The sequence below is a fragment of the Diabrotica virgifera genome, chromosome 2, assembly GCF_917563875.1.
Source record: "Diabrotica virgifera virgifera chromosome 2, PGI_DIABVI_V3a".
In the NCBI taxonomy this organism is placed as follows: domain Eukaryota; kingdom Metazoa; phylum Arthropoda; class Insecta; order Coleoptera; family Chrysomelidae; genus Diabrotica; species Diabrotica virgifera.
In genome coordinates this window covers 125,784,839-125,799,617 of record NC_065444.1, presented here as the reverse complement: position 1 = coordinate 125,799,617, position 14,779 = coordinate 125,784,839, and the positions used below count along the sequence as shown (strand labels likewise).

At 32.5% G+C, this 14,779-nt stretch overlaps 1 protein-coding gene across 1 annotated transcript in view; it reads left to right on the top strand.

The window, feature by feature from the left end:
- Positions 1–7,251: 7,251 nt before the first annotated feature.
- LOC114339746 (uncharacterized GMC-type oxidoreductase Mb1310-like) overlaps positions 7,252–14,779 on the top strand; it is a 59,494-nt gene continuing 51,966 nt past the window's right edge. The window contains exon 1 of the mRNA XM_028290426.2: positions 7,252–7,526. Coding sequence (XP_028146227.2) covers positions 7,343–7,526 — 184 coding nt within the window. The 5' untranslated portion in view covers positions 7,252–7,342. The remainder of the gene's footprint in view (positions 7,527–14,779) is intronic.

Genomic DNA, 14,779 nt, shown 5'->3' with positions numbered 1-14,779 from the left:
TTTTAAATCGCGAAGTAATTTACAAAAAAGAATGGGAACAGCTGTTGAACGTTTCTCACTACGCTCAAGCACGTACGTCGGTGCAGTCACCTACATTTGCTTGCCTGTTTACACTGCTTGCCCACTAGCCATGAACATTAACACGTAGGCAATTCCTCATAGACCTGTTTCATATGTTTTAAACTTTTAGTTTCAATAAACAATTATTTTTTTTTATTTAATAAAACTCCAACAGGAATCTTATGATTATTGCTATCTGATCATTACTATGATCAATAAGCAAGTTAGTTCTATATACAAAATATTATAAAAAACTTATCTAAGGTCATATTCAACAATATTCCTTAGGCTCTAATACATTACAGTACTACTAGCTAACGTGTACACTTTAGCCGCACTTTGCTCTGATTTTTCACTTTCACGCACTTGAACTTATTGCACTAACTCGAACGGCTTCGTTCTCTTAAGTCTTCTTATCTGGTTGGCGTTGTCTAGGAGATTGATGGCCTCGACGTTCACATGGTTGGAGAGCCTTTGTTCATGACTCTCGGCAAACTTACTTACTGTCTGGATAACCGTATCCATCTGGAGGTCTCGATGAAGATCACAGTTTCTGAAGTACCATGGAGCTTTGACGATGTTCCTTAATACTTTATTCTGATATCGTTGTATAATTTGGATGTTACTTTCTTTTGTACAGCCCCATAACTGTATCCCATATATCCATATCGGTTTAAGGACTTGCTTATACAATAACAATTTGTTATAAGTAGACAGAGTGGATTTTTTCCCATCAACCAGTACATCTTTCTGAACTTGATTTCTAATTCTTCCTTTTTTTTTTCTTAATATGCGCTTTCCAACGTAGCTTGGAATCTAATGTCATACCCAAATATTTTGCCGTATTTGCATAAGGTATTTGGTTTCTATTTATACTAACTGGGATATGTTGTTCTGTTTTGTTAGTAAAATTGACATGAACAGATTTTGTTTCATTTAATTTGATACGCCATCGCCTGGTCCAGATGTTAATTTGTTCAACAGAATTCTGTAGCATGGTTGCTGCTTCCTCGTGGTTTTGTCCGACTGCTAGAATGCATGTGTCGTCTGCAAATGTCGCAATTGTGTTAGGTTCTAATGATGGAATATCACTGGTATAGAGCAGGTATAGCACTGGCCCCAGGACACTTCCTTGTGGAACTCCAGCTTTAATTTCTCTTAATTCTGAATATGCTTCCTCATTTTTAACTCGACATAGCTATCACAATAGTGATAGGTCTTATACATAATTGTTATAACATCAACGGTTCCAGAGTTACGGAGGGTAAAAAGTGGAGGTTTTCGATACTTTTTATATTTTTTGGGTAATTTATGATGCTTTTGGGTGGTAAGGTTGATGTTTCTTTAAGGGCTTATTACTAACATACCATCGGCCACTGCAATAGCAAATTTTATTTACAAAACCCAATCCTGTTAAAGAAAATTTCTTTCATCAGTAATAATATTATAAATTGCCCAAAATATATAAAAAGTATCGAAAACCTTCACTTTTTTCTGAACATTATGTGGACCATGTAGAACAATTTGGTGTTGGAGGATAACTTTCACTTTGGATGTCTGGGTTTGAGTCTTGTTATACCATACTATATAGGTAATAACGCTTTCGGTCAACGTATATCCCTCGGGCCAAAGGCCCTCGGTATATACACCATTGACCTCAAGCGTTATTATCCTTATAATACCCTTGGTACCTTAATAACTATAAAATTTTTATTATAACTATAATTATTATACTTTGCTACTGTTTAATTGGAAATATATTTTGCGTTTAGTTAATTGTATTAATGTCCGACTGGTATATTATTTGACAAATAATGACACGATTTCGAAGTCAGTTAAGTATGATATAATGCCCTAGCGAGTTATTTTGAAAAATAGCGCCCTAGGGCATTAAATTTAAATAACTAGCTAAATATTGTCAAGTTGACAAATAACAACCTAAGTAAAACTATGGTTACCACAATTACGTTACGACTATTGCTGGTAAATGTACTTATTTGAAAATTAATTAATTCAAAATTCATTCAAATTTTTTGCATATAAAGAATAATTTAATCGGACATTAAACGTTGAAGGCAACACCAACGGCTATTATAGGTAATAACGCTTTCGGTCAACGTATATCCTTCGGGCCAAAGGTCCTCGGTATATACACCATTGACCTCAAGCGTTATTATCCTTATACCCCTGGTACCTTAATAACTATAAAATTAGTATTATAACTATAATTATTATACTTTGCTACTGTTTAATTGGAAATGTAACTTATATATACTTTATTATACTTTACTACTTGTAATAAGAAAAAGACAACCATAAAAATTGCTACGTGTAATGTGAGGAGCTTATTCTCTTCGGGAAAATTAGGTAACACCGTGTTGGAAATGGATCGTTTGGGTATAGACATATTAGGCATAAGCGGTACACAATGGCCAGGAAATGGCAAATGCCCCACAACTAATCATGGTATGTTTTATTATGCCGGAAGTGACACCACAACCCATCGATATGGAGTTGGAGTCATCATCTCAAAAAAATGGAAAGATGCTGTAGCAAATTTTATTCCATTCTCAGAGCGCGTGGTGTTAATACAACTGACAGATAAGAAGAACATAATAAACATCATACAAGTGTACGCTCCTACAGCAGACAAAGACGAAGAGGAAATAGAACAATTCTATAATATCTTAGAAGAGGTGATAAGAACAACAAAGAGACAACACATTAACATAGTAATGGGCGATCTGAACGCCAAGGTAGGTCAGGGTAAAGTTGGAGAAAATGTCGGTGAATACGGCTTAGGTAATAGAAATGAAAGGGGTGATCGTTTAGTTCAGTTTTGTCAAAGCGAAGATTTAATAATAACTAATACATTCTTTAAATTACCCCCAAGGAGACTGTATACGTGGACGTCACCTCAACACACACAAGAAAAAGTAATCAGAAACCAAATAGATTACATAATGGTGACAAAAAGATACCGTAATGCCGTGAAATCTACTAAAACTTACCCTGGAACTGATATCGGTTCGGATCATAATCCAGTAGTATCTGTGTTAGAAGCTAGACCGAAGAAAATGAGAAGAACCATCATCCCAGCGTTAGGCTTAAGTCAGCTTAAAAGTGAACACCGACGACAAACAGTGCGCAAAGAAATCAAGACCGGCCTCAGTGTAGCAAAAAACCAAATCCGCAGAACGGACAACATAGATGAAAAACTGGATGAAAGACGCAAATTGAAGAATAATTCGGAAAAATACAGAGAGGTTGGTAAGAACATAAAGCAGATGATAAAGAAGGCCAAAGAATCATGGATTAAAGAACAATGTTTCGAAATGGAAGACTATGAAAGAAAGTATGACACATTCAATATACACAAAAAAGTAAAAGAACTTACAGGAACCCAAAGAAGACATCAAATAAGTTTGCTTAAGGACAAATGCGGAAATATTATTGTAGACTTAACAGAAATAATTAATAGATGGAGTGAATACATAAGAGAATTGTTTGAGGACAACAGAAATAACATTGACAAGGTAAATAGTGAAACGGGACCTGAAATCCTAAAATGTGAAGTAAAAATGGCACTTAGAAATTCCAAAGCTGGAAAGGCAAATGGACCCGATGAGGTTCCTACTGAATTACTAAAGCTCTTGAATGATTAATCAATAGGTATAATATTTCACTTATTTAACACAGTATACAATACTGGTATTATACCTCAAGAGTGGCTGCTGTCTACATTCGTTACACTGCCAAAGAAATCCAATGCAAAAGAATGTTCAGAACATCGAACAATATCTTTAATGAGCCATCTACTAAAGATATTTCTAAAAATCATTCACAACCGAGTTTATCAAAAGTTGGAGTCAGATATTAGTAATACACAGATGGGGTTCAGAAAAGGACTAGGTACTCGAGAAGCTCTCTTCGGTTTGAATGTTCTTACACAAAGATGCCTAGACGTTAATCAAGAAGTACATGCATGTTTTATCGATTTTGAAAAAGCGTTTGACAGAGTACACCACGATAGGCTAAGAGACATTCTTGAAAGAAAAGACATAGATAATAAAGATCTGCGAATAATTCTCAACTTATATTGGAATCAGAAAGCTAACATCAAAATAGAAAACGAGATATCAAAAACAATAGAAATACGTAGAGGAGTAAGACAGGGATGCATTTTGTCACCACTGCTATTTAATGTATATAGTGAAAGCATCTGTCAGGAAGCCTTTTGCAAGCAAATGAAGGAATCGTAATCAATGGAGAGGTTGTAAATAATATTCGATACGCAGACGACACTGTAATAGTTGCAAGAACAGTAGAAGAATTACAACGATTACTTACAAACATAAATATTGCTTGCAACAATTATGGCATAAACATTAATATCAAAAAAACCAAGTATATGGTCTTCAGTAAAATCATGACACAACCAGCACATATTAGTATAAACGGCATTCAAATGGAAAAAGTATCAAGTTATAAATACTTGGGAACTTTAATAAACGAAACTGGAGACCAAAACAATGAAATAAAAAGACGTATCGAAATTGCCAGGGCCACCTTCATAAAGATGAGAAAATTCTTCTGCAACAGATATCTAAGCATACCTCTACGATTAAGAATACTAAGAGGCTACGTATTTAACACGCTATTATACGGTGTAGAGGCCTGGACTCTCAAACAGAACAACATAAAAAATATTGAAAGTTTCGAGATGTGGTGCTACCGTCGAATGTTGAAGATAAGTTGGGTTGAAAGAATCACAAATCTTGAAGTAATACGAAGGATAGGAAGAGACCCAGAAATTTTGTCAACGATAAAACGAAGAAAACTCGAGTATTTTGGTCACCTGATGAGTCCATAAATACGCATTACTTCAAAATATAATGCAAGGAAAAATAGAAGGAAAACGGAATCCAGGCCGTAGAAGAATGTCGTGGATGCGGAATTTGAGAGAGTGGTTTGGCTGCACCACTAATGAACTTTTTAGGTCAGCTGTAAACAAAGTCAGGGTAGCCTTGATGATTTCCAATTTCCGATAGGAGTGGCACAAGAAGAAGAAGAAGAATTGGAAATGTAGTTTGCGTTTAGTTAATTATATTAATGACCGACTGGTATATTATTTGACAAATAATGACATGATTTCGAAGTCAATTAAGTATGATATAATGCCCTAGGGAGTTATTTTGAAAAATAACGCCCTAGGGCATTAAATAACTAGTTAAGTACTGTCAAGTTGACAAATAACAACCTAAGTAAAACTATAGTTACCACAATTACGTTACGACTGGTGCTGGTAAATGTACTTATTTGAAAACTAATTAATTCAAAATTCATTCAAATTTTTTGCATATAAAGAATAATTTAGTCGGACATTAAATGTTGAAGGCACCACGGGTGTTATAGATAGATAATAACGCTTTCAGTCAACGTATATTCCTCGGTCCAAAGGCCCTCGGTATATACACCATTGACCTCAAGCGTTATTATCCTTATAATACCCTTGGTACCTTAATAACTCTATAAAATTATTATTATAACTATAATTATTATACTTTGCTACTGTTTAATTGGAAATATATTTTGCGTTTAGTTAATTGTATTAATGTCCGACTGGTATATTATTTGACAAATAATGACATGATTTCGAAGTTAATTAAGTATGATATAATGCCCTAGGGAGCTATTTTGAAAAATAACGCCCTAGGGCATTAAATAACTAGTTAAGTACTTAGTCCTGTCGCCAGGGGGGGTACAACGGCCTCCTTAATTCAGATGGACTTACCCAAGTTTTTTTTATATATTTTGACCCGTAGAATACGAATTTTTTGGGTAACAGTTGATCCGGATGTCGATAAGATTGTTATAGACAAAGAACTTGAGGAATTACATAACAGCGATTTCTCACAAAACAAAACATCTTTTTGTATTTCTTGGGTCATTTTAAGCAAAAAATATTCCTACAAGTTTTTTCGTAGAATGCATAGTTTTCGAGATAACAGCGGTTGAACTTCCAAAAAATCTAAAAATTGCAATTTTTGAACCCGAATAACTTTTGATTAAAAAATAAAGTAGCAATTCTGCTTACCGCATTTGAAAGTTTAAGTCAAATTATATCGGTTTTGATTATTTGCATTGCTAAAAATTAATTTTTTTATTGGGAAACAAAGCTATAAACACATAGTGTTTCCCGTGCCTAATACATGCGTTTTAACGCATGCTACGTAGAAATTGCCTCGCTTGCACTTGTAGCTACTCTACCTACTCGTTCGATTTTAAATGAGAAATCATTGAAAACATCACTCGCGCACTAGGTTTTTATAGGTTTGTTTAACAATAAGATAATAAATTTGTAGCAATGCAAATAATCAAAACCGATATAATTTGACTTTAACTCTCAAATGCGGTAAGCAGAATTGCTACTTTATTTTTTAATCAAAAGTTATTCGGGTTCAAAACTTGCAATTTTTCGATTTTTTGAAAGTTCAACCGCGGTTATCTCGAAAACTATGCATCCTACGAAAAAACTTGTCAGAGCATTTTTTGACTAGAATGACCCAAAAAATACAAAAAGATGTTTTGTTTTGCGAGAAATCACTGTTATATAAATCCTCAAGTTCTTTGTCTATAACAATCTTATCGACATCCGGATCAACTGTTACCCAAAAAATTCGTATTCTGCGGGTCAAAATATATAAAAAAAACTTGGGTAAGTCCATCTGAATTAAGGAGGCCGTTGTACCCCCCCTGGCGACAGGACTAACTGTCGAGTTGACAAATAACAACCTAAGTAAAATTATAGTTACCACAATTACGTTACGACTGGTGCTGGTAAATGTACTTATTTGAAAACTAATTAATTCAAAATTCATTAAAATTTTTTGCATATAAAAAATAATTTCGTCGGACATTAAATGTTGAAGGCACCACGGGTGTTATAGATAGATAATAACGCTTTCAGTCAACGTATATCCCTCGGGCCAAAGGCCTCGGTATATACACCATTGACCTTAAGCGTTATTATCCTTATAATACCCTTGGTACCTTAATAACTATATTATACAAAAAAATGTTAATATGCTTGTTTATCTGATATCGACTCCATATGCGCTAATAACACGTACCTACATATAAATATTTTTAAAAAATTAACATACGTCTATTATATTTGTTATAGTTTTTTACTATGTGCGATCTAAAACAATACATCAAAAGCATTTCATAAAAATTAAAAAAAAAGACATAAGAACAAAATATAATATATCAAATCAAAATGTATATTACAATTATTACTATATGTGTGATTATTTTTGGTTCATTTCTGATTGTGTATGGACAGACGAGTTCACAACTAAAAGGTTACATGGACATAATGGAAGAAGGTTCCGAAAGTTCTATGACTTACGAATTTCCCACAAATGCAAAAATGTACGAAGCAACAGAAGAACCGATAATAGGTAAGGAAATAGATTTTTACGTTCGCTAAAACTTATACATACTCTTGAATGAAACATATTAAAATTATAAAAGTCACTTTAGGGTTAAATTAAATTACCCAAAAATACTTTCCGATCACTTTAGAGTATAGAGGGTGTTTAACGACGAGCTTACTCTATCTATACAGTGTGTTTCATTAAGAATTGTCCATATAGTAACTGTAGAAACCTTAGCACAAAATGCGACGATCTAACCTAAAACACTTAAATAAATATTTCTCCTTACCGAGATACAGAGTGTTCTATTGCGAATATTCCAAAATGATGTTATAGCCCATTGTTTTAAAACCTTCCAATATTTTTTATTCAAACTTGACAAACAGTTTACACATGTTATGATACTTTAACTAGTGTTAAAAGATAGTTTTCCCTTGTTACCAGAGGCGTGCTGTAGGGATGTATATTTCCTTTTTCCCCTCACAATCAACGCGACTGTCGTAATAATCATTTCAGCAGGTTTTTTTGATTATTCATTACTTTTTACGTAAATATCATCCTTTTGTCTCAATGCCGTAGAGTATGTAGTTTTTAAGTTATTTGTGTTTAAAGGTAATGGATTCACTAAGACTATTTTAAACAATGATTATTACAAAAGTGGTGCAAATTGTGAGGGGGAAAAGGGGGAAAAGGAAGTATACATCCCTACAGCACGCCTCTGGTAACAGCAGAAAATCATCTTTTAACACTAGTTAAAGTATCCTAACATGTGTAAACTGTTTATCAAAATTAAACAAAAAATATTGGATGGTGTTAAATTAATGAGCTAAAATCATTTTAGAATATTTCTCTATCTCGGTAAGGAGGAATATTTTATTTAATTGTTTTAGGTTAAATCTTCGTATTTTGTACTCCAGTAAGGTTTCTCCAGTTACTATATGGACAATTCTTAATGAATCGCCCTTTATATCGGAAACTTCTTACACGATTTAATCCAGTATGGTGCTAAATATTTGGAATAAATTTGGTATTTCGTAAGTCGGCGACTTCGAGAAAAAAATCCCCGAAACAGGTCGATTTTTATTTATTTATTTTTTTTTTATTAAGTAAACCGCGTCAACCATGAAAGGTTATTGGCGGGGAAGAGTTGTACATAATATCAGATGTTTGCTTTTAACAACTAATTACAATTGAGAACTTAAGCTTATTTTTATATTAGATTGTACAATTTAGTTAGTTTTAGAAACTTAGTCACTTTATCACATTTACTATATTTCAGAGCACTTTTCAGATCACTTGGTAAATCACTTTGAAGTCGTTCCAGGTGAAAGAGTGGGCAACTAACAATAATGTGTTCGATTGTCAGAGGAATATCACAAACATAGCACAGTTTTTGTTGTTCTTTCTTCATTAGGTACTGGTGGGTTAACCTGGTATGTCCTATTCTCAAGCGGTGTTGTATGACTTGATCTCGTCGCTTTTGTGGCATTTTCCCTTTTGGTGACAAATTTGGGTTGATGCGTTGTAGTTTGTTGTCGTCAAGTTTTTTCCATCTTTTTTTATTTATCGTTGGAAGGAGTATTTTCCTGTGATGCGTCAGTATTCATAGGTGTCATCCTGAATACTAAAATCTTGGTTTATTTTACTAAGTAGTTTTTTCTTGATTCTTGTAATTCTAGATTTAATTGCTCTTTCGTTCAACATGGGGTATATTTCAGTTAACATATGTCCCAACCCGTGTATATTTTGTATGTATTCTAGGGCCAGTTCTACTGGGGTAGAAGAACCGTGAACGTCTTCTAAGAATGCTAGTAATTGGGTGTAATTTAGTACATATGGTGGTGATGCATCCTGGATAAATTGTTTGACTGGTTGTAATAATGACTCAATATTAATAGTTTCTGAAGTGGATTTGTCTAATTTTATAATTTTTTTCTTCTTTTTAATTTGCACTGGTTTTGGTTTCGTGAATTCTGTTGGTATAGTTTCTGTAGGAGTGGAGCAAGTAGGGGATGACACTTCCGAGTGAGATCGCTTATTTTTATTATCGGTATCAGTGCTGACTTGAGCATCCATTTCTTCTCGAGATTCGTCATTAACATGTGTAATTTGATTTTGGTCGGGGCTAGTAGATGGTATTTGTGGAAGAAAATTTTCCTTCGTTTAGGGTTTTGAGTATTATGTGGATAAGAGGGATTTGAGGTACAGTACAAGGAAACGTGACCAGTTTGGTGGCATTTGTAACAAGTTAGTGTATCGGAAAGAAAAATTCGGTATGAAATATTTTCAAAATCAATTAGGACGGAGTCGGGTACAGTAAAATTGTCTGTAGGTGCAAAATAAACTTGTCTTCGAAAACTAAGTACATGGCTGTATTGCGGATCTTGTATTCCAGCTCCAAGGAACGAAATCGGAGACATTAATTTAAAACCAAGATTGATTAAAGACTGTTCGATTATGTTATGGGGTATAGATTGACATACTTGGGATAGAACTAATCTATTAGCGGGTGTAATTAGTTTACGTGCTTTGATTGTATGTTCTCTAATTTTAATTTCACCATGTTGACTTAGAAAATCCTCTAAAACCTGCATGCTTGAAAGGTAGATGCATATTCTTCCGTTTGACATTTTGGATGAGAATAGTACATTTTTTGGATGGACTATAGTTCCTACTGCAATGGTGTACTCTTCTATTCTTATTCCGTCTACTGCCGGTAAAATTATGGCCTGGTTTTTTGTTGGGAATTTTGTTAATGGTTGTTGCTTAGTGATGGTAGAATAAGTAATGTTTTGCTGATCGGGATTAATTGATGGACCCCTGTAGTCAGAAGTACCACCTGCCATTTTGTCAAATTTAATCTTCTATCTTCTTTTAAATTTAAATTGAACTAATATTTCAATAATTTTAATTTGGGTAGGTCCGACTCTGTCTATTTAAAAGTAAATAGTCGATCTAGCCATTAGCAAGATAATGCCAATAGTTGAAACTAATTTTTATATAATTAATAAATACGAAATATAAATAATGTTCTTCGTATGTATATTAAAACAATGCTTGCAATCAAACTATTGCAAATTTGAAAACTGTACTTACAGCTATTAACAGATCACTGTACACTGCGTCTACTTTATTATTTAAATTTACAATGTTTCTTCTCAAAACTATAAAAGTTGTGGAGCTCAAAGTATTTCGATTTTTCTACCTGAAATTTCAGGACCGGATCCGATTTTTATTTTAAATTATGAGTGTTTGGCATATATACATATATATATATATATATATATATATATATATATATATATATATATATATATATATATATATATATATATATATATATATATATATATATATATATATATCATACTAGTGAAGTCGTCCATCTGAGTGTGATGACGAAATCGATTATTTTTCTAAAATAAGAATAGGGGTCGTGTGCTAGCTTATTTGAAAGATTATTCAATTCTCTATTCAGCAATATTAACGACATTAACGCAGTTATTTATACAGGGTGTTCAAAATCATTTTTTAAATTAAATTAATTGAATCGTGGAGTCATAATTTAAAAATAAGAATCGACCATTTTCGGAATTTTGCCTCAAAGTCGACGACTTGTGAAATACCGAATTTATTCCAAACATTGCACCATACCGTATAAAGTGAACAGCAACTTTGTTATTTTAAATAGAACACCCTGTATATTATTGCATTTTTAGATTATGTGTAAGATTCTAGACAAGATTTCTATAATGTATCATAGGTTAAAACTTTACATTTTTTCAAAAATGTTGACAGATAGAGACAATATTTTAAAGTTAATAGCTTATTTATTTACAAACATAATGTCTTTAAAACTTTTGCAAATAAAGAATAGGTAACGTTCTTTCAGTAATTTACATCTAAATCAAATATGTGAATTTGTGGTGTTCACAAATATACCCTATTTTTTCAATAATTTTAAATAAAACGTATTTTCTAATAATAATCAACGTATTTTCTATAAATCATATTTTCTAATCTTAGTGAAAAAGTCAATTGTCTTTTAGATCGTTTCAAAAATGATGCATCAACCCTCGTATTCACGATTTTACACTTTTTTGAATCCGTATCCTTTTCACATTATGTAATATATACAGTATGTCCCTGTACGTTGTATCCATATGGAAAATTTTTTATTATTAATTTTACGGTCAAAAACCTAAGATTTAAACATCAAATATCAATTTTTTTTAATATTGTACGAGGTATGCCAAAAAGTTTGAATTTCACTCAAGAGTAAAGTAGCTTTATTTTTCACAATATTGAAAAATGCTATTATGAAAAGTTGTTTGGAATTAAATAGTATATTCTAGTATGCAATTACATCCTTCCAATTGAAATATTTTATGGATAACTAACATTATTTTCAGTTATTTCAATTCAGATAACTATTTTATTATTAATTTTATGAAAAAAAGTGATTCTTAGTAAAAAGTTCTGTATGGTCTAAAACCTAAAATACAACCATCTTATGTCAAATTTTGTCAATTTTATACTAGGTATATCAAACAATATTAATTTCGCTCAAGAGTAAAATACATTTATTTTTCACAATATCGAAAATTGTTATTATGAAAAGTTATTAAGAATTAAAAACTATGTATGTAATTACATCCTTCTAATTGAAATACTCTGAACTATAAAGGTAATACTTTACTTTTGATCTAAATTTATCATTTTTGACATACCTCGTATAAAATTGATAAAATTTGATATAAGATGGTTGTATTTTAGGTTTTAGACCATCCAAAACTTTTTATTAAGAGTCACTTTTTTTCGTAAAATTAATAATAAAAGAGTTATCAGAATTGAAAGAACTAAAAATAATGTTACGTTATCCATAATTTTCAAAAATTGTTTTTTCAATTAGAAGGATGTAATTGCATATTAGAATATAGCTTTTAATTCCAAACAACTTTTCATAATAGCAATTTTCAATATTGTGAAAAATAAAGCTACTTTACTCTTGAGTGAAATTCAAATTTTTGACATACCTCGTATAACATTAATAAAATTTGATATCTGACGGTTGAATCTTGGGTTTTGGACCATGCAGAACTTTCTATAAAGAATAACTTTTTTCCTAAAATTAATAATAAAAAAGTTTTCCATATGGATACAACTTACAGGGACATACTCTTTTATATAAAATATACCTATTTTATTTTTAATTTTATTTCCATCCATCCAATGGCACTACAGCCCAAATGGAGCCTTGGCCTCCTTCAACAAGCTTCTCCAATCATTTCGATTTACCGCTATTCTTTTCCATGAACGCGTTCCCAGAAAGTTCCTGGCATCCTCATCGACTTCGTTTTCCCATCTCTTTTTAGGTCTTCCAACAGGTCTTTTTCCCTGCATTCTTGCATTTAGCAATTTTCTGGGGATTCTATTCTCATGCATGCGGACCACGTGCCCCGCCCACCGTTAATCTCTGCAGTTTAGTGTATTGTGCTAGAGTTGGTTCGCTATATTGCTCGTATATTTCTGTAATATACCTAATTTAATTTTATTTAATTACCCATTCAATTAACCTGGTTTTGCCAAAGTGTAAACATTTGAAAAATTTATTATGGTAAAATTTTGAAAAAGTGATGTATAACGAATCGTAATTTAATTTCTGAGTTGGGCCATGCAAGAATCATCGCTTTAGTTGCAGAAGGCCATTCACAGAGGTTCATGGCGGAAAGTCGGAAAGAGTGGTTGTTTCCCACAGTGATGTCTCACGGATATGGTATAGGATTCTGGAGAAAAATTCGATACAGAATAGAGCTCGCTCTAGTAGACCGCGAGTTACCAATGAGCAACAGAATAGATATATCAAAATTTCCATTCAGAGAAATTATTCTATGTCCATACCAGCCCTTGTAACGATGAGTGCCATCGTTACGATATTATTATATTTATTCCTATAAGCCACCTAATAAGTATGCAACCAGTTATGCGTTCGTGCTTAGAACGGGTTACCTAGATTTGTGACCAAATATAATATAAGGTTGGTACTACGCTTGGGGAATTCTGGTCTTAGCGTGTGGCTGTACGGCTTCCGACGGAGGGGCATGTCATATCGCCCATCGGAGAGGAAGGACTTCAATTTTCAATCTGGTTGAATGAACAAGTAAATTTTTCCGTGGTCACTGTTTAAAGAATACAATATTTAGTTAAAATATTCATTTATTATAAGATTGGTTTATTTTGGAAGGAGCTATTTTTTGTTTTGGATTTGTGCGGTGAGAGGAAGAGTTTTATTTCCAAGTTTCCTTTTGGAAAACAGTGGCCACGGAAGAAAATAAGAAGATGGAAAATTAAGTCAATCATACTTTAATTTGCTTTTTTTGGAATAAATAATCATTTTGGGGATATTTTGGATCGAATGTGGATGTTTTGTTTGGTTTTTGTGGAATAAAAGTTGAGTTTTCCGATACTGGGCAGATATCTGCTTGCCGTACCTTCCTGTTGGTGTGGAGTACCTCCCTAGGGTTGGGAAACCAGAGGATACCTCATTTGGCTCTCCCCTCATCATCTTCACCGAAGTTTGGAAGAAGCAATCCGCCTACTTTTTGTAGGGACAGGTTTTTATATAACTAAATTTGCATGTAATTTTTTTTTTAATAATAATTTCCAATTTTACTATCTTTTTCTCTTCTTATCAATAACTTTCAAATAACTCTAATAATAATATACCCTCATTGTTTTTTCTTAAACATAATTAACATAATATTCAACATTTTTCAACAATTTTTATTATATTTCACCCTTATTTAATTTATTTAAAATAGCCTGGGATTTATAAACCATATGTGAAGGTAATGTGCACAGTATCTGGTTCATATCCTATTTAATAATAGTTACTCCAGTTGTCGGGTGTTGTCACTTCCGATTAGATACGGTATTGTCAACCAATATTGTAACCCTCATTAATAATAAGTTGTTAAGGTACATACCTATTCATACTAAATTCATTACATATTTTTTTTTTCTACTGTAAAACCTGCATTATCGACAGCAGTGTACTAGCCTAGTACGTCGGATAATTAGCTAGTGTAAAAATTGTATATAGGGTATATAGGTTTTTTTTTATTAAATGTGGTTGTACATACTTATATGTTTTATTATCCTACCATTTTAATAGTACCATTTTAATAGTATTAGTTAGGTACAGCAATATAGGTCACGTGGAGAAGAATTTATAAAATCCTTCCCTGGCGCTCAACACTACTTCTGAATATCTTCTT